The following is a 24,162-nucleotide window of genomic DNA, read 5'->3' on the forward strand; positions in this document are numbered from 1 at the left end:
CTGACCTACCTATGGAGTCTAAATAAGAATGGTCCCATAGGCTCATATACTTGAACACTTGGTCACTAGGGGGTAGAAATATATGAAAGGATCACAAGGAATGTGGCCTTGTTGGAGGAAGTATGTCACTGGGGTGGGCTTTGAGGTTTTCAAAGTACATGCTAGGCCCAGCTCTTTCTCTTCCTGCCTACAGATCAGGATGGAGCCCTCAGCTACTGACTCAGCACCTGCCTGCAGGCCACCATGTTTACCATGGTGATAATAATGAACTAAGTTTCTCAAACTGTAAGCAAGCCCCCAATTAAATGCTTTCTTTTATAAGAGTTGCCTTGGTCATAGTGTCTCTTTATAGCAATATAGTAACTAAGACACTGCCCAAGTGACTCTAGGCTCTTCTCCAAACATTTCTTTCTTTTTTTTTTTTTTTTGGTTTTTTGGTTTTTTGAGATAGGGTTTCTCTGTGCAGCTTTAGAGCTTATACTGGCACTCGCTCTGGAGACCAGGCTGGCCTCGAACTTACAGAGATCCACCTGCCTCTGCCTCCTGAGTGCTGGGATTAAAGGCATGCGCCACCAACGCCCGGCCAAACATTTCTTTTTACTGTGCCCCACTACCAGAGTCAACTCATTGGACAGAGACAACTCACTGCTCAACTAAAGTGTTATATGCAGCTTGCTTCTAATGAAGATTGACTTGAATTTCCTAAAGCACTTAAGCCAGATCTTCTATGTACTTTGCATTCTGTCTTGGACTCAGAAGTGAGTAGCCCTCAAAGTACCCCAGACTTATCTGAAGTATTCAAAGGCTTGTGGTCCACATGCAATACTGACATTGGAAGAATAAATACAGAAACCATTAAAATTGATTCTACTTAGCCCCTTTCCAAATTGGGACAATAGCCATTAAAGCCCAAAGGCCTACAAGGTTTTATGACGATAAAGACTTAGTAGGTAAGATTACATTGGGGTTTAAATTAAGGTCATGTGAGGATATGGTGAGTTTGTGAATGGGTATAGGAACATCTGACGATATTTCTCAAGAAGGGAATCTGGAATGAAGACAAATGTAAGAAGGAGCAGGAATGCCTGCAACCTCCCTCGATTTCTAAAGGACAGTTAGAATAATGGTGTTCCCATACTTTAGACGTTTTCCTGAAGACATCATGTTTCATGTAGCCCTGAACATACTGCTTATGAAGCAGGCTTCTCTGCTGACTCTGCAACTCATCATTCTGCTATGAAAGGAGCTGTAATAATAATAATAATAATAATAATAATAATAATAATAATAATAATAATAATAAACAAGCCTGTTGTTCAACTCAAGTGATGGGCTGCCTTGAATCCCCTGGTTTTCTGTTTCAGTTCTTCCGGAAATAATCAGGAGAGGCAACTTGGCCAACCTCTCATAAGATTGTTCAGTGTAGAACCTTTAGCGACCCCCATCATTACTTATATGTACAAAAGAATCAGATATATAATGGACCCCAAAGCAATGGGGATTTCTCTGTAGGTCTCATGCTGGGAGAAGGAAAAGGCACCAGCTAGAGGGAGAAATTTGTCTCTCCTTAAAAATACTTCACAAGTTCTACCAACTTGTCAGACCATCTTACAGGGTAAGACCTAAGCCCAGACAGTGATGGACCACACCGTACTGGACTGCTTGGATGCACAGATCCTTGCACTCCAGTTTAACTCTGGTCTTGCTCCAGAACTGAAGATAGACTTGGGGGTGCTGGATCTATCTCCATGTCTCTCTTCCCAGTGCAGCCACACTAAATAAGTTTTTCCAATTGTAATTGACTTACTGAGGACAGGTGGCTGGACCAGACTTGGGGCCCAATCTAACCCTAACCCCAAGTTCAGTGACATTACTTACTATCTTTAGTGAAGATAGGGATGACCACAGAAAGGAAGGAAAGACACAGCAGATGAGGACAGGCTCAGATTCCACAGACATTCAGCAAGCATGACTATCAAGGACAGTGAATGCAGAAGAACAAAGACTATCCACTGATTCAGTGCTTTTGTGGTATTCTTCATAAGGGTTGCTCACATGTTATCACATAGAGAGTAACTTGTTGAACTGGGGGATAGCTCAGTGGCAGTATTTTCATGTTCTATATATTGAGCTAACTGGGCAGTCATATTATTTTCAGATGATTAAGTAAGTAGATTAAAATGCTTTCTTTGGATCCTGTTCTATTATAAACCTTAATGAAATCAGAAAAATACCTTTTGAAATTTAGTACCCTGAACACTGAATCTAAAAATAACATGGAACTCAAAAGCTAGTATTTCCAAAGGGTAAAGGGCCATTTAATCGGTTTTTTTGTTTTGTTTTGTTTGTTTTTTCCTACAGGGGCAAAGCTAAGTGCAGAATTTAAAGAAAAAAATTAACAAAGTATTAACAAACATCTGTAAAATGCTATAAGAAGTGTATGTATAGAAATCAAATAAATCAGACTCATAAATGCAAACACACAGGAGGAGCCAGTGGACAAATGCCTCCACAAACACAATGACCTCACTGGGGGTGGGGGTGGAGGTGGGGGACACTCTTTAAATAGCAACCTGCCTGCTCCTAGACAATCCATGATAATAAGCCAACATAAAATATCACACTCAAAAGGCTCATTTGTAAAATCAACTGGTTTTTCTTCACTGAAAATGTTTAGGAATATTTTTCAAAGCTATGATTAGTGGTCCTTTTTATAGAATGACGAACAAGGATTCCTGAGAAGAATCGTGTTTGTAAAAAACTGACTGGCTGACTGCAGTGGTGTGGAGAGGGTAGAATTAATTAGCAGGGTCCAGAGCCTAACTACCTCATCTTGAACTCGTTTTAGTCCCCTGCATGGCCACTCTTTGCCCACCTCTGTGTGTGAACTAACGTCCTGTGACTAAAAGATTTAAAAAAAAAAAAAAAAGATTCTATTAAATTAGCAGTCCCCTAGCTTCCACGAACTCAAAGCTAAGTATGTCATCAGATGGCATCTGAGGCCTGCAGGAGAGAGTCCCCAATCTTGTGACTCCCTCTCTGATGTACTCAACATATTTTAAGATTGCCTTGATTTATGGCTTTCTTTGTTCTGCTATTATACAACTCCACAAAACTGCTTCCTCAGGGGAACGTGAAGTCTGGGGTAACCACACCACATGTTTCTCAGGCTCCAAAAGAAACTATCTCTTATTTCCTATGAGGTGAGGGCTATTTCTTTTTCTTTTGCATCAACAGGGCAAAATTAGACAGGATCCCCTTGCTGTGGCAGGTGTACAGAACTTACAGTGCCTACTTCTTCCAGGAAGGATCTCACCACACCTCTCAGTAAGAGCCACCAAACATTCATCTCCACCTATCCAGTGGCTTGGAGTCTACCAGGATGTGGCACCATCTGAAAACATGTCCCTTTATAGCGCCGTGGGTTGGTGGCTGATGAACCAGAAGGTAGAATGACACTGAACAGAAAGGGTGATTTATTCCCAAAGTAAGGTAAAAATCTCTCAGGACATTCTGACACTATTTATAAAACAAAAGCCCTTGAAAAATAGCTAATTCATTGTAAAAACAGTACTAAAGCCTTATGTACCACATTACTAATAATATAAATTAACTTTATAGATATATCTTTAGGGTAAACTCAGCATAAAAGTAGTAAGATGATGTGATCCTAGATTCATAGGCATTTAAATTTGAAAAGAATCTGAGAGATATGCTAACAACAATGACCTGGAATTTTAAAGAGTGCTCCAAAAAAGACAACGAAGGTCTAGGGAATGGGCTTTGTTAGTGATAGCAATAAGCTATACATGTATTATCTTCCAGTAAAATCACTTCCAAATCTATTTTACATGAAGATCTGCTTCATGTGAAAAGCTATGCTTGGGGGACTAAAGGGAATTTGAGGCAAAGTGGGTAAGACGGGGAAAGGGACATCACTGGATTCTTTTTGTTTTTGTTTTCATCACTGGGCTCTTACTGTATATACTGTACATTACATGAGGTACATCTTGTGTATTCCCTGTACAGACAACTAGCCAGCAATAGAGATTCAACATCCTCAATATGAGAAAACAGGACTTGGTGACATAAGGCAACATGATATTAAGCAGCAAGACAAAGAATAAAACCCAGAGCTCTCACACTGTTAATGTTTACAGTCTTTGGCACCTACCTGAATACCAGTCACCTGAGATAGTTTAGCCCTACCAGAAAGTTACCTGATAGACCACTAAGTCTACTGGACATCAGAGTCATGGACAGGAAACTCACTCAGAGCAACCTTAAACCTTTCACCGGCATCTGCTCTGTGTTAGAAGACTGTTAAATTAAGCTGAAAGCCACAATCAATAAAACATGAAATGGAAAACCTAACATAAAGCAGTATGGACTTACTAAGAAGGCATTCTGATTGCCATGCAGTTGACTGGCTAAACATACTATAAAACCATTAAAACAATTTCTATCATCTATGTATTAACTAGCATTTTTAAATTCAAAACTTTTAACTGGTGAGCCAGATTCCTAAAGAAGGAAGTACCCAAACCTCCCATTATTACCAAATCAATGGACTATCACTTCAGCAGTCTAGTTTTGCCTTCCCACTAGAAATTACATATTCTTCAAGTTTGGTGTACTTGTGGTTGAGACAAGGGGCCGGGGGAGAAATGGAATGGAAAAAGCAAAAACTTCTAGGCCCCTATACTCAAACGTGTTCCTGGCCAAACGTGGCTCTCCTCCTGACAGTCTTTGTTTTTCCATATGACGATCAACCCCTGCAGCAGTCAATGCCCTGAGAAAAGTTAATATTCTTCATAATTCAGGCACCCAAACTAGACCACAGATGGCTCTGTGAGGAGACATAAAGATGTGACTACTTTAGGGAGTCTGTTCTACTCTAGTACTGCCTGCCCTTTCCTGGCGCTACCATCCATGGTAAATCATTTAATCTCCAGACTCGCTTTTCCTCTTGGCAAAGAAGAGCGTGCAACTACTCTCTAAAATGATGAGAAATCTTAATCATACCTACATTTTAGAAAGATGAGTTATCATAACAGTAATATAATCAGACTAGGGAAAACAACCGAAGTGACCAAAGTGTGGGTCTGAGCTCAAAAGGGCCCCAAGGTAGCCAGGGTAAAGAAGAACTAGTGTGGACTGATACTGAGTAGAGCTGACACAAGAGAAAGGGATCACCAAGCCCTTAGGACGCAGAGTAGAAGGCAGAGTATGACTGGAAACATTCAAGCTTTGTAGTGGTAGAGAACTTGGTGCTTGGTGATCTTGAGATTTTTCTTGGGATTCAAAGTACAAGTTTCTAAAAGTTACAAAGATGCCCATACTGAAGACCAAGATCACCGTGTGTGGTGGATGAACAAGGTTATGAAAAGCTTCTAGGAAGGGCACAGGAACAGGAAGTGGCAGTAACCACTATCAGAATCCATCAACAATGGAGCATTTATAAGGAAACGAAGATCTACAATAGAAAAAAAAATGTAGTTTAGCAGTGCTAGAGAATTAAAAAGAGACCAATTTCAGAAGGTCGGGTAATTAAGAATTAGATTTAGTTACCTAAAAGGTTAAGAAAAAAATCCAGATAAAACATTGAAGTACACCCTACATTTATTCTGACACAATATTTATACACTCTCCACTAAGGAATATTTTAACTATCATATGCCATGCACCTTGTTCACCCATTAGTCCTTTTTCAAGAGGTTTATTAGTAGTATATTTCTTTAACTAGTCCGGTATTTATCTTTAAGGATATTTTCCAAGCTCTATTAATACACTTAAAAGCATGGATCATCCCCCAAATCCCCACATCTTACTGAAATAATTGTTGAGAGCTACTTATGATTTCTATTTTCTCTTCCTAAATAATGTGTTATTTTATGAGAACATATTTCTTAATCAATAGAAGGGCAAGAACTATCATACACAAAACATGACATGAAACTTCAAGAGAAAGAAAATGATGCTCAATTAGGGAGAAATGTCCCTCTGTGGAAGTCAGTACCAGAAATGGATTCAAGTCTTTCGAAATAGTGACAGTGACATTTTCCCAAGCCAGAACTAAAGACTAGAAAGAGTAGAGGTAAGCAGAAAAGAGATTCATTCCTTAGCCACAGAAAATCTGAGCCATTACTGCCATTCTTGAAATGATGAGGAGCGAGTCAGGAGCAACAGGGAGGGACATTCAGTTCATTTGTTCCCTTTACAGTCATTTTTCTGTCACTGATGCTGGAGCAGCAAGGCAGATGCAAATGCAGAGAGAAACACCAGTGCTAACCATGTGCTGCTGAACAATGTGTGTGTGTGTGTGTGTGTGTGTGTGTGCGCGCGCGCGCGCGCGCATGCGCGCGCACGCGCATGTGTGCAAATGTGCACACGCACTTTTGTTTTTTGTTTTGTTTTTCCCAGATAGGGTTTCTCTGTATAACAGCTCTGGATGTCCTGGAACTTGCTTTGTAGACCAGGCTGGCCTTGAACTCACAGAGATCTGTCTGCCCCTGCCTCCTGAGTGCTGGGATTAAAGGCATGTATCACCACCACTGACTTGAGCTGTTCTTTCTCATTCTCACAAGCACACCTAGTATTAGGATGCAGGGTCTCTGTTCACATTGTTCCTTCTGCCTGGACTTGTATAATCCTAGACCCTCATATCACAACCTTCAAGTTCAGGACTCAGCTCTGTGTATCTTCTTAGGTCTTCCCTGACACCTGCAGAAGTCTACCCACCCCCTTCTTACTGCTATATCATCATCCCATTACCTAAAGCTTAGTCTATAGACTGAGACTATCATTTCATATACATTTGCCGGTGCTCTCCATATTCCATGACTAACATTGTAACTGTTGGTTAAAGGAAAACAGGTACGTGATTTTAAGTCCTGTATTTTGGCTCATATGGTAAATATTCACTCATTTCTTTATGAGAAATCTATGTACGACTAGAAAAAAAAAAAAACATTTGCAGGACAGCCATGAGTTAGACTCATAGGGCTAAATAATTACACTCCCAGCCACTGCATACCTGAGAATATGTTTCCTGTCTGCCCAAAACCATATTCTATCCAGACCCCAGTGAGTACTAATTTGTCAAGGCAGTCCAGGTTTATGCTCATAAAAACTTTCAGCAGGACTAGACAGATAGGTCAGTCCCATACAAGCATGAGGACCAGAGTTTAAGCCCCAGAACCCATGCAAAAAGGTAAGGCATGGTGGCATGTACCTTAACCCCATAACTAAGAAAGTAGAGACAGAAGAATTGCTGGGGCTTGCTGGCCAGTGAGCCTAGCCTAATAAGTTTCAGGCCAATGAGAGATTCTGTCCCAAAACATAAATAAGTAAAAGCTAAAGTGAATGGCAACTAAGGAACAACATCCGATGTTGAACACTGCCCTCCACATGCACAGAATATGTGTGCACCTCCACGAATAATCACAGACACAAAAAGATATCAGTAACAGTAACATTATTATACATGCAGTGTTGTTCAAACACAGTTGGTATTTCCCTCTATAACCACAGAGATCCTTATATGTGACTTTCATCAGATAATTAAATAAGGATATTCTATTTTAAAGATTTATTTATAAATGTGTATTGAGTGTTGTGCTTACACATGCTTATGCATCATGTTCTTGTTTGGTACTCACAGAGGTCAGAAGATGGTGTCAGATTCCTTGGAAATGAAGTTATAGACAGCTGTGAGCCACCAAGCGGGTGCTGAGAAATTGAACCCAACCCCTCTATTAAGCAGCCAGTGCTCTTAGCCACTGAACCCTCTCTCCAGCCCCAAGAAAATTATTCTTAAGCACCCCCTAAACACATTGGTTAAAATCATCCATTCAAAGTTTTTATCAAGGTAGGTAAGCTCTCAGGATAGTTTCCTATAGCTAGATCTCCCTCTACAACCACGAGAATCACACCCATTCCAAGCCACAGTTAACACTGAGCATGGTTCACACTCCTGCTTTGGCAAGAACAGAAACCCATTCTCTGTGTTGAGAAGGCCCAAACATGACAAAATATCACACACCCTTTATCAGCTACATAGGCTCTGATACCAACATCTGGGACTGATTCAATTTGTTCCAACTCAAATACTAACACAAAAGGACAAGTTTGCAGAGAAGTAGGAGTTAAAACCCAGGCTTTGATGATGGCTGCAAGTAGCTAAATGACTTCATGTAGCTCAGTCTGATTCAGCTCCAGTGGTTGCTACCCCGCCCACCCGAGGTTAGAGTGGGAACGAGTCACTAAAGGAGAAGGTGGACAGGAGCCACTGGAGATGCACAGAGACAGCACAAGTATGAGACACCACCTCTCTTCTCCCCCATCCCAACCCTATTCAGTTGTCTGAACTAGACTTTCAGGAGATGTATAAGGCATAGGCCAGGCCAACCTGGAGCAAGAGACAATCATGAATTTAGGCCAACAAAACAATCATAAACTTACAAAACCTGACATTTGTTTTGTTTTGATTTGGGTAACTCAAATGTGTGCATTTCAAGCATGGATTCTGTAGACAACATCATTATGTCACAGTGGCAGGACATCCCTGCAGGTATACAAATACTTTTTTGTTTATAGCACACCATACCCCTATATATGTCATGCATTCAACATCTTGTATGTAATCTCTTTTTAGAGCAAGGAAAGGAAAATCACTTGTTTATGTAAACATTTTGTTAAATGGGTAGGTTTATTTGTTAAGAACTTTTTATTTGAAAGTTAAGTTTCTGTGCTATGGTGTGCGCAAGTGTGCTGGATTACTGGTGTGCACACGCCTGTGAAGACCAGATGATAACTGTTGTTAGTTTTCTTTTATTCTATACTCTTTTGGGGGACCCACCACCAAGCACCCAGCACCCAAATAAACCACTCAGAGGCTTATTCTTACTTATGAATGCCCAGCCTTAGCTTGGCTTTGTTTCCAGCCAGCTTTCTTTAAATTATCCCATCTACCTTTTGCCTCTGGGTTTTTATCTTTCTCTTTCCTATAGGCCTTCCTTCCTCCCGCTCTCTTTCTCCCCACTCCTTTCTCTGTTGCTGGCTGTATAGCTGGGTGGCTGGCCCCAGCACCCTCTCTTCCTTCTCTCACTCCTCCCCTTCTCTCTTTTCTTCCTATTCTCTCTGCCTGCCAGCCCAGTCTATACTTTCTCCTGTCTCACTATTGGCCATTCAGCTCTTTATTAGACTCATCAGGTGTTTTAGACAGGCAAAGTAAAACAGCTTTACAGAGTTAAACAAATGCAACACAAAAGAATGCAACACATCTTTGCATCATTAAACAAATATTCCACAGTATAAATGAATGTAACACATTTTAAAGTAATATTCCATAACAGTTAACTTCACTTCTTTTTCTTCAGACACTATTCTCTCTCTCTCTCTCTCTCTCTCTCTCTCTCTCTCTCTCTCTCTCTCTCTCTCTCTCTCTCTCTCTCTCTGGAAGCAGGATCTCTCACTGGCCTGGAGCTCATCAAGCAGGTGTGGCTGGCTGGCAGATCCCCCATTCTGTTTTTTCAATGCTTCAAGCATGTGCTACCCAGCCTGGCTTTTATGTGGGCTGAGAGAATAGAACTCAGGTCAGCATGCTTGGAAGACAAGCACGTTACCGCCCACTGAGCCCTATCCTCCAGCCCCAAGCTCACTCTTGCTTTCAATATTTTAGATTTTGCAGTGTTATACAGAATACTAAGGTGTCTATTTTAATATGTATTATATGCAAATTGGTTCTATAAGGGAGAAAGTTGTGAAACACTAAGTCAAACAAATGCTTTTCCTCCAGGAATTCTCGAAGCCTTTAATACTCTGACATGTAAGGCAAGTAAGTGCTCACATAATGTATTTGATCATGGAATGTTTGATCAGTAACTACTCATGTAAAACACTTCTGGGGATGTTGTAGCTAGTAAGAAACTTGTAAATTTGATTTGTGGATTTATAGTACATGTACATTTCTTAAGTCACACAGCACTTGTGAGGGGTTATTTATAATACAAATTGGTCCCCGACTGCAACTCACTCCACCTTTCTGTCCAGCTTTTCACAAGCAACCACATTCAATTGTTATTTCTAGTACTGGCTTGTTTATAAATCATGTGCCAAAAATGAAGTTTTTTCCAATTTTAAACATTACCAATTTCCTGTAGTACAATATGAAAATTCATTTTGAGATCCCCTCCTACACTTTAACACAAACATGTTTTCTTGTGTCCAGCTCCCCAAAAAGCTGTATCATGATCCTGCATGTAAGGGTTATATTTTGTGAATGTTGTTTATAAATGAGCCATGCTGTCTTAAGCTCTGTCTGTTTTCCCTTGAGTTAATTTTGCCTTGTTTTACTTTCTTGGGAAAAACAAAACCAACCAACAAGTCTATCTCAACTGATTTATCATCAATTTCTCTGACATGGCTTATAAAATTCTGCTTAACAGTCAGGCTTATCTACCTGCTCATTCCATTTCCTCTTGGAAACACTGCTCTTGGCATCTGTTAGATTTGCTTGGTAATGTCCTCCAGGGTTCTGGTCACCATCACCCTAGACACCTTCTCTTTTGCCTCCCTCCTGAATTGGATGTTGCATGTTCCTGCATGGTTGGCTCTCTGTGTATGGACTATATCCTCTAGTAGTTTCTTGACAAAGCATACATGTGAGCTAACCTGGAGTTCCTCTGTGCTTGGAAATGATTTTATTTCCTCATCTCTGATGAATATTTTGTTAAGTAAATACCCATATCCTAAGAAGAAATCATTTTTCTTTCCTCCTCCTCTTTTTTTTTTTTTTCTTTTTTCAGCATAAGCTTTAAAAGGAACAGAAGAGCACATTTTCCCACACTGTATTCAGTCCAGTAGAGTCCAGGTTCTGGTGCTCTTGCTCACAGTCCTCAGTGGAGACTTCAGACTTTACCACTTAGCACATTCACCAGGGCTCTGGTTACCACATCAGCACTCATTATGTTCTGAGGCACACTCTTCCTTGTGCAAATGCACAGGGACCAAGAGCTTTGGCAGCACCTCTGAACAGTCACAGATGAGAATTGGCAGGCCACAGTCACCTTCCTCAACCCCACAAAGATTGCTTAATGAAATCCCTCACAGCTGGGCTGCCTGGCAAGTACTGGCATAAGTGAATGTGAATTCAAACAGTCCCAGCTTCGAGTCAACCATCTTTGAAAGCCCAAAAATAATTATTTAGCTGCAGTGCTTTATCATCTGTATCCCTGAAGTAGTGCATAGTGAAACTCACAAAAATATCCATCAACAATGGACCTTTCCCCAAGTTGGGGACTTGTTGGGCCCTGCAAACTCAAACTTCTCCACATATGTCCTTTCCACATATGAAAGTCCCTGCTCTTGGGAGCTATGAGAATGAGAAGGGAAGAAGAGGAAGGATGCAGAGGTCATGGAGGGAGCAGAAAGGTTGAGTCAGGTGTAGATTAGAAGAAAGGATATGTGATAGGTAGGGTTTTAGTTGGGGGGGTGGAGGGAAGGAAGGGAGGGAGAAGGGAACTGGGATTGTCGTGTAATTGAATCCTGTTTGTAATTCAAATAAAAAAACAGTAAAAAAAAAAAGAAAGAAAGAAAAAGAAAGGAAGGAAGGAAGGAAGGAAGGAAGGAAGGAAGGAAGGAAGGAAGAAAGAAAGAAATTCCCTGCTCTCAGCTCACTGCTTCTTTTAGGGTACTGGTGCTCCAGTAGCCTTTCCAGAGTTCTGAGGTCCACAGCAGCATACTTCATGTCTGTTCTCCTTATAGGCATTCAGTCTCACCCACGTTAGACTGCTGTGATCAATCATCACTGTATTCTTGCACTTCTAGAACATTGATGTTATCTCTGCCTACTGTTGTTTCCTCTTTTAACTCTTGCTCTTCTGTGCTCTAACATTTAACTACTTTAAAATTTTAGGGTATTTTCCATAAATATAGTCTAGATTTGTCTGAATAAATGTGTTCAGTTCTGTCTTTGTTGTACCAAGATTATTTACAATGTAATACATTATTAATCGGTCATATAAATAACCAGGCTCATTTGCTTCTAAAAAGTTTCTTTTCAAAGAGATGCTCATCTGCAAGTTTCAGGAAGGCTGCATTTATAAGCAGATAAAACACTAAAATCTTACAGGATTTCTTCTGCTCACATTTAAAGATGCAAGGTAACTAGAATTCAGAATTTCCAGATTTTTTTTTTTTTTAAGTTAAGCAGGTTTGCTCTTACTTGGCTCTTTTGAAATAAAACAAAACTGTCTCTTTGCTTCAATAACTATGCCAGAAATTCTCATTACCTTCCAAGAATACTAATGATTTGCAAAAGGTCCAGCGGGTAGAAAAAGAAGAAAATCAAGACTAGGTACCTAAAGACATTCCCAGCATCTCAAAGTGTACTTTATCTTTTTGAAACAGAAATTGCTGTATCTCGGTTGGCTTGATCTTCCAATCTTCTTGCCTTTGTTTCATGAGTTCCACTATGTACCACGGAATCTGACCCAACTGCATTTCTGTTATAACTCTAAATTAAAGCAGTAGTTATCACTTCAGAATAAAAAATATGACTTCAATTTAAATAATAAATCAAGTGCTGTGCTAGACTGTGTAAAATACTTGGACATATCTCAATACTGTATACAGATGCCTTGAGTATTAACAAATATCTATATATATCTTCCTATATTCAGGGTAAGTCTTTAAAAGTGTAACCAAAGTCTTGGTTAATTTAAATTTTTTACCCTTTAAACATCTCACCCAAATTCTTAGGTTTAAAAACTGTCATATGCCATTTACATATCAATATAATTCTTTCTTTGAGAAACACAAAGTTTTTAAATTTAGCCTATCAAAGCCTATGAAATGTTTGCCTGTAGATTTCAGGCTATAATTATAAGCTGTGTCTTCAATCAGCAGACACCATCTCTTTTCCTTTCTTTCTGACTCTGCCTCTCTCTTTCCTTCCTTCCGAGACAGAGTTTCTCTGTGTAGCCCTGGCTGTCCTGAAATTTGCTCTGTAGACCAGGCTGTCCTCAAACTCATGATATCTGCCTGCTTTTGCCTCACAAATTACGGGATTAAAGGCAAACACTGCCACAACCTGGCACACACCATCTTTTTTTTTATATTATAGAATAATCAGTATTATTAAAAATCTACTGTATCTAAATTAATAATGTTATTTTTAGAAGTCTTTAAAATACTAGTCAAGAAGATTCTAGACTAAGCCAAACTTTACATGAAATCCAAGTCTAAACTAAATGGCTGCTGCCCAAGGACACAGGATGTAATGAACTAGGAAGGAGTTGGATGTTTTTTGACTAAGTTCTATCTCTAAAAAGAGATATACTCTGCCATTTCAACACCATGAAAGACATTAAGAATTACTCAGTACATTAGACTTTTCCATTTTCATTTCATAGCATCAATCATTATGCATTACATAAAAGTTACCTAGGTCACTGGCAAAGGTCATGATGAGTCATACTTCACAGGTCCAGGTGGCAGGCTTCCTTTTCTATCTAATCATTTAACTTGTTCAAGACTGAAAGGATCTCATCATTTTTTTTCAACAGCCAAATTTCAACCTCTACTCATGGAAAAGAGTCACAATACTCACATAATTCTTGTATCCAAGTGGCTAAAAACAGTGGTGATAATGAAAACATGGAATACTAATCTATTTATAGTTGCACACCTTATACTCATCTTCATTAAGGTTTCTATTGGTGGGAAAAAACACAGTGACCAAAAACAAAAACAAAACAAAACAAAAATACCCACAATGGCCACTGGGCAGCACAGTAGAGCTGACCCTGTTGGTAGGGGCGTGGATGGGCCAGTCCTGAAGGCCTGAGAGTGGGAGAGCTGGCTCCACCCTCCTCATCTGCCTCAATGCAGTAGTGTCCTGTTGTATCCACCCCATCGTTGAGCTGACCCTATTGGGGAGTGGGGGGGAGTGCGTCGCAGCGGCAGGTGAACCATTCTGCCTGAGAGATCTAGCACCAGCCCTCATCTGCCATGCATGGGTGAAGGAAAGAAGCACCATCCCCTTGCAGCCTGTGGCAGGTGGGAGAACTGGCCCTGAGGTCATGAGAGTGAGAGAGCTGGCCCTGCCTCTAACCAGCTGCAGTACTCAGGACAGTGGCCCCTGCACCTCACCTTGACAACATAGCAGAGTTGACCCTGGTGGTATAGGTGTGAGTGAGCTGGCCCTGAAGCATGAGAACAGGAGAACAGGCCCACCCATTGTCGCTTACTGCATAGGGTGAGCTAACCCAGGTGGTGCTGGAAAGCTCATTCTGGTGGTGAGGATGAGCAAGAGCTGGCAGGCTGGCCAACCCAGCAATCACCCAGGCCCAGAACCAGGGCTATGAGTTGGCCACCCCAACATCAATCTCATCCATGACCTGCCTAGAGCACATGAAGGGACCTGACCTGAAGATCCAAAGTTGTAGGATCTCCACAACACAGGGCACCAACAGGATATCCAAGGAGAGTCCTAGTGAAGGCCCAGTGTCAACAGTATAGCACAAAACAGGGGCCTCGAGCCAGACCAATGAACATTTGCAAGTAAATAAGTATGGACTAAAGAGTATATTGTGTGACTTGCTGGGCCACACTACAGCTTCCACACTGAGATTTTTCTTTTCTTTTAAATTTTATTTTATTTTATCTTGGTGGGGGGGGGGGTGCAAGGGCAGTGGGCAGATATGAAGAGACGGGAAGATAAATGGGATCCAGATGCATGATGTAAAATCCACAAAGAATCAATAAAAAGTTAAATTAAAAAATAAAACAAATAACTCACAATGACCAAATGCAAGTTGAGGAGGAAGGAGTTTATCTTAGTGTAAGGAGCCTTGTAACCAGGCAGGCAAAAGCCTGGCTGAAGAAAGATTAAAGGAAAGGGAGCATAGGCCCACTATGCAGCCCAGCCGTTGTAGATAAGAGTGAAAATGTGTGAAGTGTGGCAAAGTGTGATTAGCACAATTTAGCGAACTATTTAAGGACCAGCTCAGAACTAGGAATTTTAGAGTGTACCATGACTCTATGTCCTGGAGCTCTCCTCCACTAACCTAAGACAACCAGTCCATCAAGCTGAGTGCCTGACTCCAGACACTGGGCCCTCAGGAGACTCTCTGGCCTGAATCCAGAGGAGCAGAAGTCTGGAGCCCAAACCTGCGGGCCTCTGCAGGAGAGGTACCCCCTGCTGTGAGCCTATTGTCTCTGGTTCTTAGGATTGTTTGCTTATGCTTGTGTGTTGCTTTGACATAAGTGTGAAGTAAAACTTACACTCAAAACCAACTCGCTGAGTTTGTCATTCCTCCCAGGTCAAAACCTGGTAAGGGCTCCACACTCAGCTTGTAGTCAGTCCACTGTGGAGGGAAGTCAGGGCAGGAACTAAAGCAGAGGTCATAGAGGAACACTACTTACTGGCTTGTTCCTCTAAGCCTGGCTCAGCCTACTTTCTTACATACCCTAGGATCACCTGCCCAGTGGTGGCACCAACCAGCACTCATTAATCAGGAAGACACCCCATAGACTGGTCCATAGGTCAATCTGATGGATATATTCTCCCAACTGAGTTCCCTCTTCTGAGATGACCCTAGCTTGTGTCAAGTTGACAACTAACTAACTAAATAAATAAATAAATAAATAAATCCCACATGCTGTAAGCCAGTACTGACTAACACCATCAGGACACTTAACAGGTGCCAGATACTATTCCAGCACTTTGCTAAGACAATGCTAAAATAATCCTGAAAGACATTATTATTAGCCCATTTTACTAACAAAAAGACCATTCTCTGAAGTCATACAACAGTATCCAAACTAAAATGTCAAAGTTCTGAAGCTTTCTATCATATTTTTTTGAAACTCCAATTGTACTCCATATGAACTTTCTTCCAGGACTAACTTCTTCCCAACAGAGTATTTACCTACTATCAATTGTTAAATCAGAGACTAGCCTATTTGCTTCTCACTGTTGTACCTTCCTGTCACATATCAGTCTGGAAACCCTGAGTCATATATAGCTACCTACTCATGCCAAAGACGTTCTGATAAGTGAGACGACATTCTCAATGCTGTCACACACACTCTGATGACCTTCAAAGGCCAAATGAAATATATAAAACCACCTCCACAAGGAATTACATGCATGTAGTATGTGAACAATAAGACATACCTCTCCCCAAGCTCTTTTTCACGGAGAGCCTGCACACCCTGTTTTGCAGTCCCTCAGACATCACCACTTGGGAAGCTGACTGGCAACACCACTGTGTGAACTTGGGACAGTCCAGGAATCTCAATACTAAACTCTTAAGGCTAATCAACACTTGAGGCACATCCATACAGACATGTGGATGAATGAGGAGCTTTAGCCACTCTCAACCCACCACTTCCCCTGACAGATGTCTTTCTTTCTTTCTTTCTTTCTTTCTTTCTTTCTTTCTTTCTTTCTTTCTTCCTTCCTTCCTTCCTTCCTTTCTTTCTTTTTGGTTTTGTGAGACATGGTTTCTCTGTGTAACAGTCCTGGTTGGCTGTCCTGGAACTCACTCTGTAGACCAGGCTGGCCTCAAACTCACTGAGATCCACCTGCCTCTGCCTCTGCCTCTGCTACCACCGCCCAGCCTTCTAGTCAGAGTTGTGAAGATTGATGAATTAGCATCCCCACTAGAAACCAGTGTCATTGAGGCTAAGAGATAAATTTACAGTCCTGCACCTAGTATGTGACAACAGTTAAGAGTCGAGCCTATCGAGCCCGTTTCCAAAGCCTGGGCTCATGCTCCCTCCACTCTGATTGTACTATTACAGAGATAAGAGAAGAAAGAGCAAGCTACTCAGTCACCTGCCACTGCTGCACAGCAGGCCAGAACTAAATCTGTGGGCAACTTTGCCCTCTGCTCACTTCTCCCTTCAGAGTACAGCGTCCATGGTTTATCCTGCCCTTAGCTTCTGACAACTCATCACTAAGTGGCAACATATTGTGATTTAAAAATTAAACAGGTAAATATTAGAAGGCTTATTAATAAACTCTATAGACTAAGCCCTTTATCTTTACCAATCCGAACATAAGAAGAATAGCATGGGGAAGAAGATGGCTCAATGGGTAAAAGCATTTGCCTGATAGCCTGAGCTTGATTCCCTAGGACCCAGATAACAGAAGGATAGAGAATCAACTCTCACAAGTTGTCCTGGGACTTCTACATACATCATACATCACACACACACACACACACACACACACACACACACACACACACACACTAAATGCAATTTTTTTTTTTTAAAGAATAGCGTGCAAATCAACATGGAACACTTTAAGAGTACACTGTCATGGCCCAAGTTTCTAACTCACCTCTTATTTTTCTTGTAATTCTCCAGGTGTCGGGACTGTGCATGTTTGTGTCTTTCTAATTCACACTGCCCACACAAATCCTCCAAATGCAGCAAGTGGTTTTCTACCTCTTCAAAACTCGTCTCTAAATGAGCTGAAAATATACAACATAAAAAGAAACAACGTCAAATCCAAATCACTGGCCAAAAAGACAAAATGTTTAAATTGCTGTTGGAGAGATGGCCCGGTAGTTAAAAGCACATGCATGTCTTTCTGAGGACCTAGCATGCGCATTAGGAGGCTTGCCACTGCCTGTAACTCCAATTCCAAGGGATCCAGCTCCCTCTTCTGTTCCCCATGGGCATACCTACACGAGTGTGTACACACGCCAAACACACACAAACACACAGACATGATTGAAAATAAAATCAACAGTATCTCTTTTTTTTAAAAAAAAGTTTAAGCTATTGAGATTGCTTCATATTTTCTTGGTATTTCTTATTAAATTTTATTTAGGCAAAATTAAATACACTGACCAACATTAAAGCACACTTTAACAAGCATATTTCTAACATTTCCCAAGACATATTTGTTCAAAATACCTTAAATACTTATTACTAGAATGGTGAATTAATCTGAAATGAACCATATTTGTTTGAGACAGGGTCCCACTGTGTCTCTCTGGCTGTTGAGGAACTCACTCTGTAGACCAAGACGGACTCAAACTCACAGAGATCCACCTGTCTCTGCCTCCTAAGCACTGGTACTAAAGGCGTGTGCCCAGCAAATGAACCAGTTTTTACATAACGATGAGACAGCAAATATAAACAGCACATATCATGCCACTGTAATTTAGTATTTATAACTCCAAGTCATTTTAAGATCTCTTTGCCTTTGGCACATCACAGACATAAACCTCTGCATGAAAAATACTACAAATACTTAGTAAGCTGGTGTTCCAGAGTCAGTCACTGGTTGGGGGGCGGGGGGGGGCAGGGGGGGGGAGATACTCAGTTCCTGCTAGTTGTCTAGTCTTTCATTAGTCTGTCTGCAGATCACAAAACTCTATACTTTACTGGAACATGAAGAGCATTTAGTCAAATCATTCACACAAAATATTGAAGACTATAGGCTAAAGAGATGGTTCAGAGAGTAAGAGTGATCAGATTGTTAGCTGACAATCATATATAGCTCTAGTCCTAGGGTATCTAACACCTTCTTCTGGCTTCCTTCAGTGCTGGATGTACATGGCACAGGTCAGAGTCTTGAAAAACTAATTCCAAGTCCTGCCCAAAGGCAGAGAAACGGGGGTGTGGTTCCAAACTGAGTTACTGTCACACTACAATTGGTCAGCTGAAAGAAAGCCAATGAACTCACTTCACAGCTATAGAGAGAGAACTTCATGTTTTCTCTGACAACAGAAAGGTTTTAGAGGTCAAATATTTATAGAAGTCAAACAGTCTCATAACCATTTATTGAGCATTACTAGCATATGCAATTCACAAGGACACATTATAAAAGACAGTCCTTATGTTCAAGGACATCATGGCAGAAGGAAGCAGTGTCCTGAGAGGGTGAGGCATGAAGGGGACCAAGGGAGCAGCATCTAATACAGGTGAGGATGGGAAGGAAAGTTCCAGAAGGGACATCCCAAAAAAGACATGAGTAACCCCATAGAGATATTAAGTCTAAGAACATAGCCTGGAGCATAATTTATAGGAATATGATTTTTCGAGCGAAAAAAATGGAAATGTTAATGCCACTTTGATTTAATTAGATCAATTGATCTTGTTTACATTTTGACTATTACAGATCAACAAAATTACTCATTTTAAATGACTTTTGGTTGCCTTTCAATGGACTGCTGTGTCACAGTATTGCTGGGGAGACATGAATGCCCACTCAGCACAGATAGGAAACCAATGACAGGCTAATAGTAAGGATACCACCAAAGTCCAACTTGGTGAACCAATGAGTTTTATTGGGTTACTCACAGAAGTATGGGTTGAAGGGTTACTAACAGGAGCAGAAATGTCTGAAATACAGCTGCATCATCAAAGCCCATTCCAGCTCACAAAGCTGGAACCCTGGGCACACTGCAGTTTGAAGGCAGCAACAGGTTAGACAGCAACTTTTTTAGATGGCTTGTCTGGTTGCTCTAGGCAGCTCTGCTGGGCTACATCTCTGCCAAAGACATGGCTGCTATGAGAGGGTCACTCACTGGGCCTTGCTATTTATACACACATGGGGAAGGAAATATCTAACGTATCAGTCTGTTTTGGGAACTTCACAAAGCCTTTGAGTTGTTACTTCCTGAGCTTAAAAAAACCTTCCCCACAGGATGGGATGTTTCAGGGACCTGTGTCTTAACCAGCTTCCCTCCAAGATGGAGGTGCATGTTGGAAGAGGATGATTTGGTTACAACAAACCTCACGAAATAAGACAGGGAGGAGAGGGTTACTTTGGCTCCCTACCTAAGAATCTGGGCCAGTGTCAGGTGTCAAGGTGGGAACCTGTGGCAGCTCAGACCTCAGGAGATCAAAGAGAAGAGTAACCCTTAAAAGGACATTCCCAGAGGACTAGATTATCACCTATGTGCCATGTCCCCAAGGTTCCATAATCTCTCAAAACAGAACCACCAATCTGGAGACCAAATGCTCAAACACATGAACCTATGGGGAACACTTCACACTTAGGCCAACATTTTCTCTGAGGAGCACTGGAAATGTTCCAGAAGGCAGAGCAGGGCTAGCTGTACAATCAGATAACTCAGACTCACTATTTAAGCACAACATATTCCTCCATTTAGATTTTCATAGACCTTCTAAACTACTCTTCAGAGCATCTAGATTAGAGATAAATTCCTCAAATTTCAATTTGCAAATTTGGTTAACATGCAAATTTTTTCAGGTTTTTAATTGATCTTTATGTCAAGGATCTATTAAACCAGAAGCAATTACATTTTCTAATGCCTACTTTTTGTCTCCATGAAACATCTAAGCTTATAAAAAAACAATCCTAAACAATCTTTTTTTATTTGGCAGGGTCAAAGGTTTATGGATGTAAGTAGAAAACAAACTTTATTACAACGAGCAAATGTGATGACAAACAGCTTCACAGTTCTGCTTAGACACTTTAGGTTCTGCCTTTCTTTCTTTCCTTTTTTTTTTTTTTTTTTGAGACAGGGTTTCTCTGTGTAGCCCTGGCTTTATTGGAACTCTCTCTGTAGATAAGGCTGGTCTTGAACTGAGAGGTCCACCTGCCTCTGCCTCCAGAGTGCTGGGATTAAAGGCATGCTCTACCACCAGCAGTTGTCTTTCTTCATGCTGGTGTATCACTGGAGACAACAGGAAACTTTGAGAAAGGTTGATAATATCACTGTTCATAATAGTTTGACTCTATCAAGGGTAATACAAAGCCACCAAAAATAAGCTTCAAAAATCTAAACTCTAATCAATGAATAATTATAGCTATGATTTTTTAAAGTTAAAAACGGTATACAAAGGGAAAAGGCAAAATGTTGTATTAATCAGAATTTCCACTACTACTGCAAAAGAATATTCTTGGTGTCACACAAAGAAACATATCAACAAGTGAAAGTAACCTTGCAAAGCAATTTCTTTTTCTGAAACCGGTGTGCCATGACCTAAACTAGGCTAGCAAGCACACATCAGGATAGGAAGTTCCTTAGTTTCTACTCAAACACTGGTGGTGACTCATTCTGAACCCATTAGTGGAAGCTCTATCTCAATCTAATGTGATAGGCTAATTCCTAATTGGCTTGCAAGAGGAGGATATGAAAGTCAAGTCTCAGGAAATTCCAGGGGTGGAAAAACAAGCACAAACAACATTTTGCAAGATGAGGAGGTGCTGTGGAACAATCTCTGCACACTGTAAATATGTATTGCTCTCATTGTTAATAAAACGCTGATTAACCAATAGCTGGGCAGGAAGAGATTGGGTCAGACAGCCTGACACAGAGAGAATGCTGGAAAGAGGAGGGAGAGTCTCAAGTATCTCCAGCAGACACAGAGAGAAGAAAGATGGGCATGCTGCACTCAGAAAACATACCACGCCATGTGGCAAAGCATAGATAAGAAATATGGGTTAATTTAAATGTAAGAGTTAGATAGTAACAAGCCTGAGCAATTGGCTGAGAATTTAAAATTAATATTAAGACTCTGAGTGGTTATTTAAGAGCCACTGCCAGCACAGGAAAAACTCTGCGTACAATACTGACCCCTTTGTATGTTAGCCTAATTCCTATATAGTAAGTCTGATGAATTCAATAAAGTTCTGATAATTCTCTTATTCTACAATGTAAAATAACTGGGAAAAACTCAATGATCCATGTTCATCTAATATTAAGAACTTAAGCCAAATTTTGTAAAAGAGTAACTTAAACATGAACAGAGAATTAGGAAACATTAAGCAACATGATGCTGCTTTCCCAGTCACAAAAACGTGGCCAAAAGATCCTATAAGTGAAGCAGAAAAAGCAATGGGGTCGGGCGTTGGTGGCGCACACCTTTAATCCCAGCACTCGGGAGGCAGAGGCAGAGGCAGGCGGATTGCTGTGAGTTTGAGGCCAGCCTGGTCTCCAGAGCGAGTGCCGGGATAGGTTCAAAGCTACACAGAGAAACCCTGTCTCGAAAAACAAAAAAAAAAACAAACAAAAAAAAAGCAATGGGGATTTCCCATTTCAAGTCTTCATTTTGTTTGGCTTATTGAGGTAGTCTCGTGATGCCCAGCCTGGCTTGGTATTCACTAAGCAGTCCAGGAGGGTGCTAGAACTACAAGCAGGTTCCACCATACCCAACTCTGTATATTTCAACTCTTACCAAACTTGCAATTAGTAATAAATTATAAGTAAAATATATTAAGCTTTTACCTTTTGAATTAAACGAGCATAAGTATATATACAATATATATTCCAAATATTTATTTTAAATTGATAGAAATTTAACTACCCTGACACAACATGCTCATTTCCTGTTACAAAACCAGCTGCATAGATAAGTAAAGTTATAACTAACTTAGAATACATGTACATAAAACACTGGCAGGCCCATAGACCCAAATTCATCCTAGCAAGGAACTCAAGTCTTACTATTTTGCTCACTATAACAGCATGTCTCTGTAAGTGACTTGTAGAGAAGATGGGGAATTTTACTGTGAAAGCCATTTGGGAATGACAGCTGTGCAAGAAAGAGCTCCACAGATCTTGGGGAGAAGATCATCCCAGAGGTAGAGCAAATCAGCTTGGAATTTTTCTTTGTGCTGTTTGTTTCAAATAGATACAGTCTGTAGTACAGCAGTGATCCATGAAGAGTGAAGTAGCATACTGAGATTACTTCACACTTAACGAGTTTCTTTCTACCCTAAACAATTAGCCTCACAGAACAAAGATACCTTCTTTGTCTGCAAACCCACAGGTCACAGAGGCCAGGCACTAAAAGATGGAGACTCTTCAAACGCTTGTGCCACACTTTATGTACTGAGGCAATAATGTAAAGACGATATGTTAATAAGGAATCTTTAAAAGGTACATTAATTTGCAAAAGCCATTATGGAGCAAATAAGATCCTTGTAGTAGATTAAAAAGGTGTCGAGAGAGTTAGTGTACCTTGTGTTGGTACTAATTTTGGAAAGTAACTTGGACAAGATGATCTAGTTTGTGAAACACTGCTATAAGAGCTCCTGCTGGACATCTTTCACATTCTGTATAGAGAAAGCAACAGCCAATATAGCAGGCTAGGACCTATCAGAAGCAACACAGAAACTCAACATATGGTTGCTACTTATCCTAGGATTTGTAGAATATTCTCTTGTAGAGGAAGGAACAATCTTCTAAAACAGGTCACATAAAATCAAGTACTAGAGAAAACATGAAGGCAAGACCTTGACAGTTGAAATTTGATCAAAGAACAGGATTAGACTGCCCTCTAGTGGAAATTCGAGAGAACTAAATACATTCAGCACTTTTTTTCACTAGACCACACTGAAATGAAACTCAAATTCACCCTTTGCCCCAGCGGCCTACAACTCAAGGCCCTCCTACTTCAGTCTCCCAAGTACTGGGATTATAGGGATGAAACACCATGCTTAGCAATGGCAGTGCAGTACTTTTCAAACTCATAGTTCCTAGTTTTTTTTTTTGTTTGTTTTTTTGTTTTTAGTTAAACAGTGCATGGTGGCTATTTCACCTAACAAGAACTGTTTCATTCTTCCAAGCATTTTTCAATGCAAAATGTTAATCCTGTCACATTTAGACAAATTCTTTTTAAAGAGTCTCATGTCAGAGGATGAGTGTGAACTTCTGGTCCTGTCTGTCCCTCCCATGTGCTAGGATTATATAGTATGTACCCCACTGTTGATGTATGCCATGCTGTGGGTCAAACCCAGGGCTCCTGCATGCTAGGTAAGCACTTTTCCAACTGACCTACACCCCAGCTCTCACCTTCTAACATTTAATGGAATGGTTTTCTAGCCCAATCTAAACTACATAGTACTTACCTTTTGATATAGAAAAATGACTTTGTAAATATGCAAAGGCTAGACAAACTGCAAGTAGAATGTCCATACCCTCATGGCAGACACCCCAGACTTGTTCCACATCCAGAAATAAAGACTAGACCACAGTACACAGGATGTACATACCAGCCATGTGCTAAGTAATTTGACATTTGTCATCCTATTTAATCCTCCAACTACTCCATCAAGCAGGTACAGTCACCCCTCAGTATCCCTGGGGGACTGGTTACCTAAGTCCCACAGCTACCCAAATCTTTGAATGCTCAAGTCCCTTACATAAAATGGCATAGCAT

The 24,162-nt window shown here is 40.6% G+C and overlaps 1 protein-coding gene across 3 annotated transcripts in view; it reads right to left on the bottom strand.

Annotated features, from left to right (window-relative positions):
• Dtnbp1 (dystrobrevin binding protein 1) overlaps positions 1-24,162 on the bottom strand; it is a 95,727-nt gene that overhangs the window by 49,225 nt on the left and 22,340 nt on the right. For all 3 annotated transcript variants that reach the window (XM_035442942.1, XM_035442941.1, XM_035442943.1), the window contains one exon: positions 17,357-17,489. In XM_035442942.1, the coding sequence (XP_035298833.1) occupies positions 17,357-17,489 (133 nt within the window). The remainder of the gene's footprint in view (positions 1-17,356; positions 17,490-24,162) is intronic.

This window comes from Cricetulus griseus, chromosome 3 (assembly GCF_003668045.3).
Source record: "Cricetulus griseus strain 17A/GY chromosome 3, alternate assembly CriGri-PICRH-1.0, whole genome shotgun sequence".
Lineage (NCBI taxonomy): Eukaryota > Metazoa > Chordata > Mammalia > Rodentia > Cricetidae > Cricetulus > Cricetulus griseus.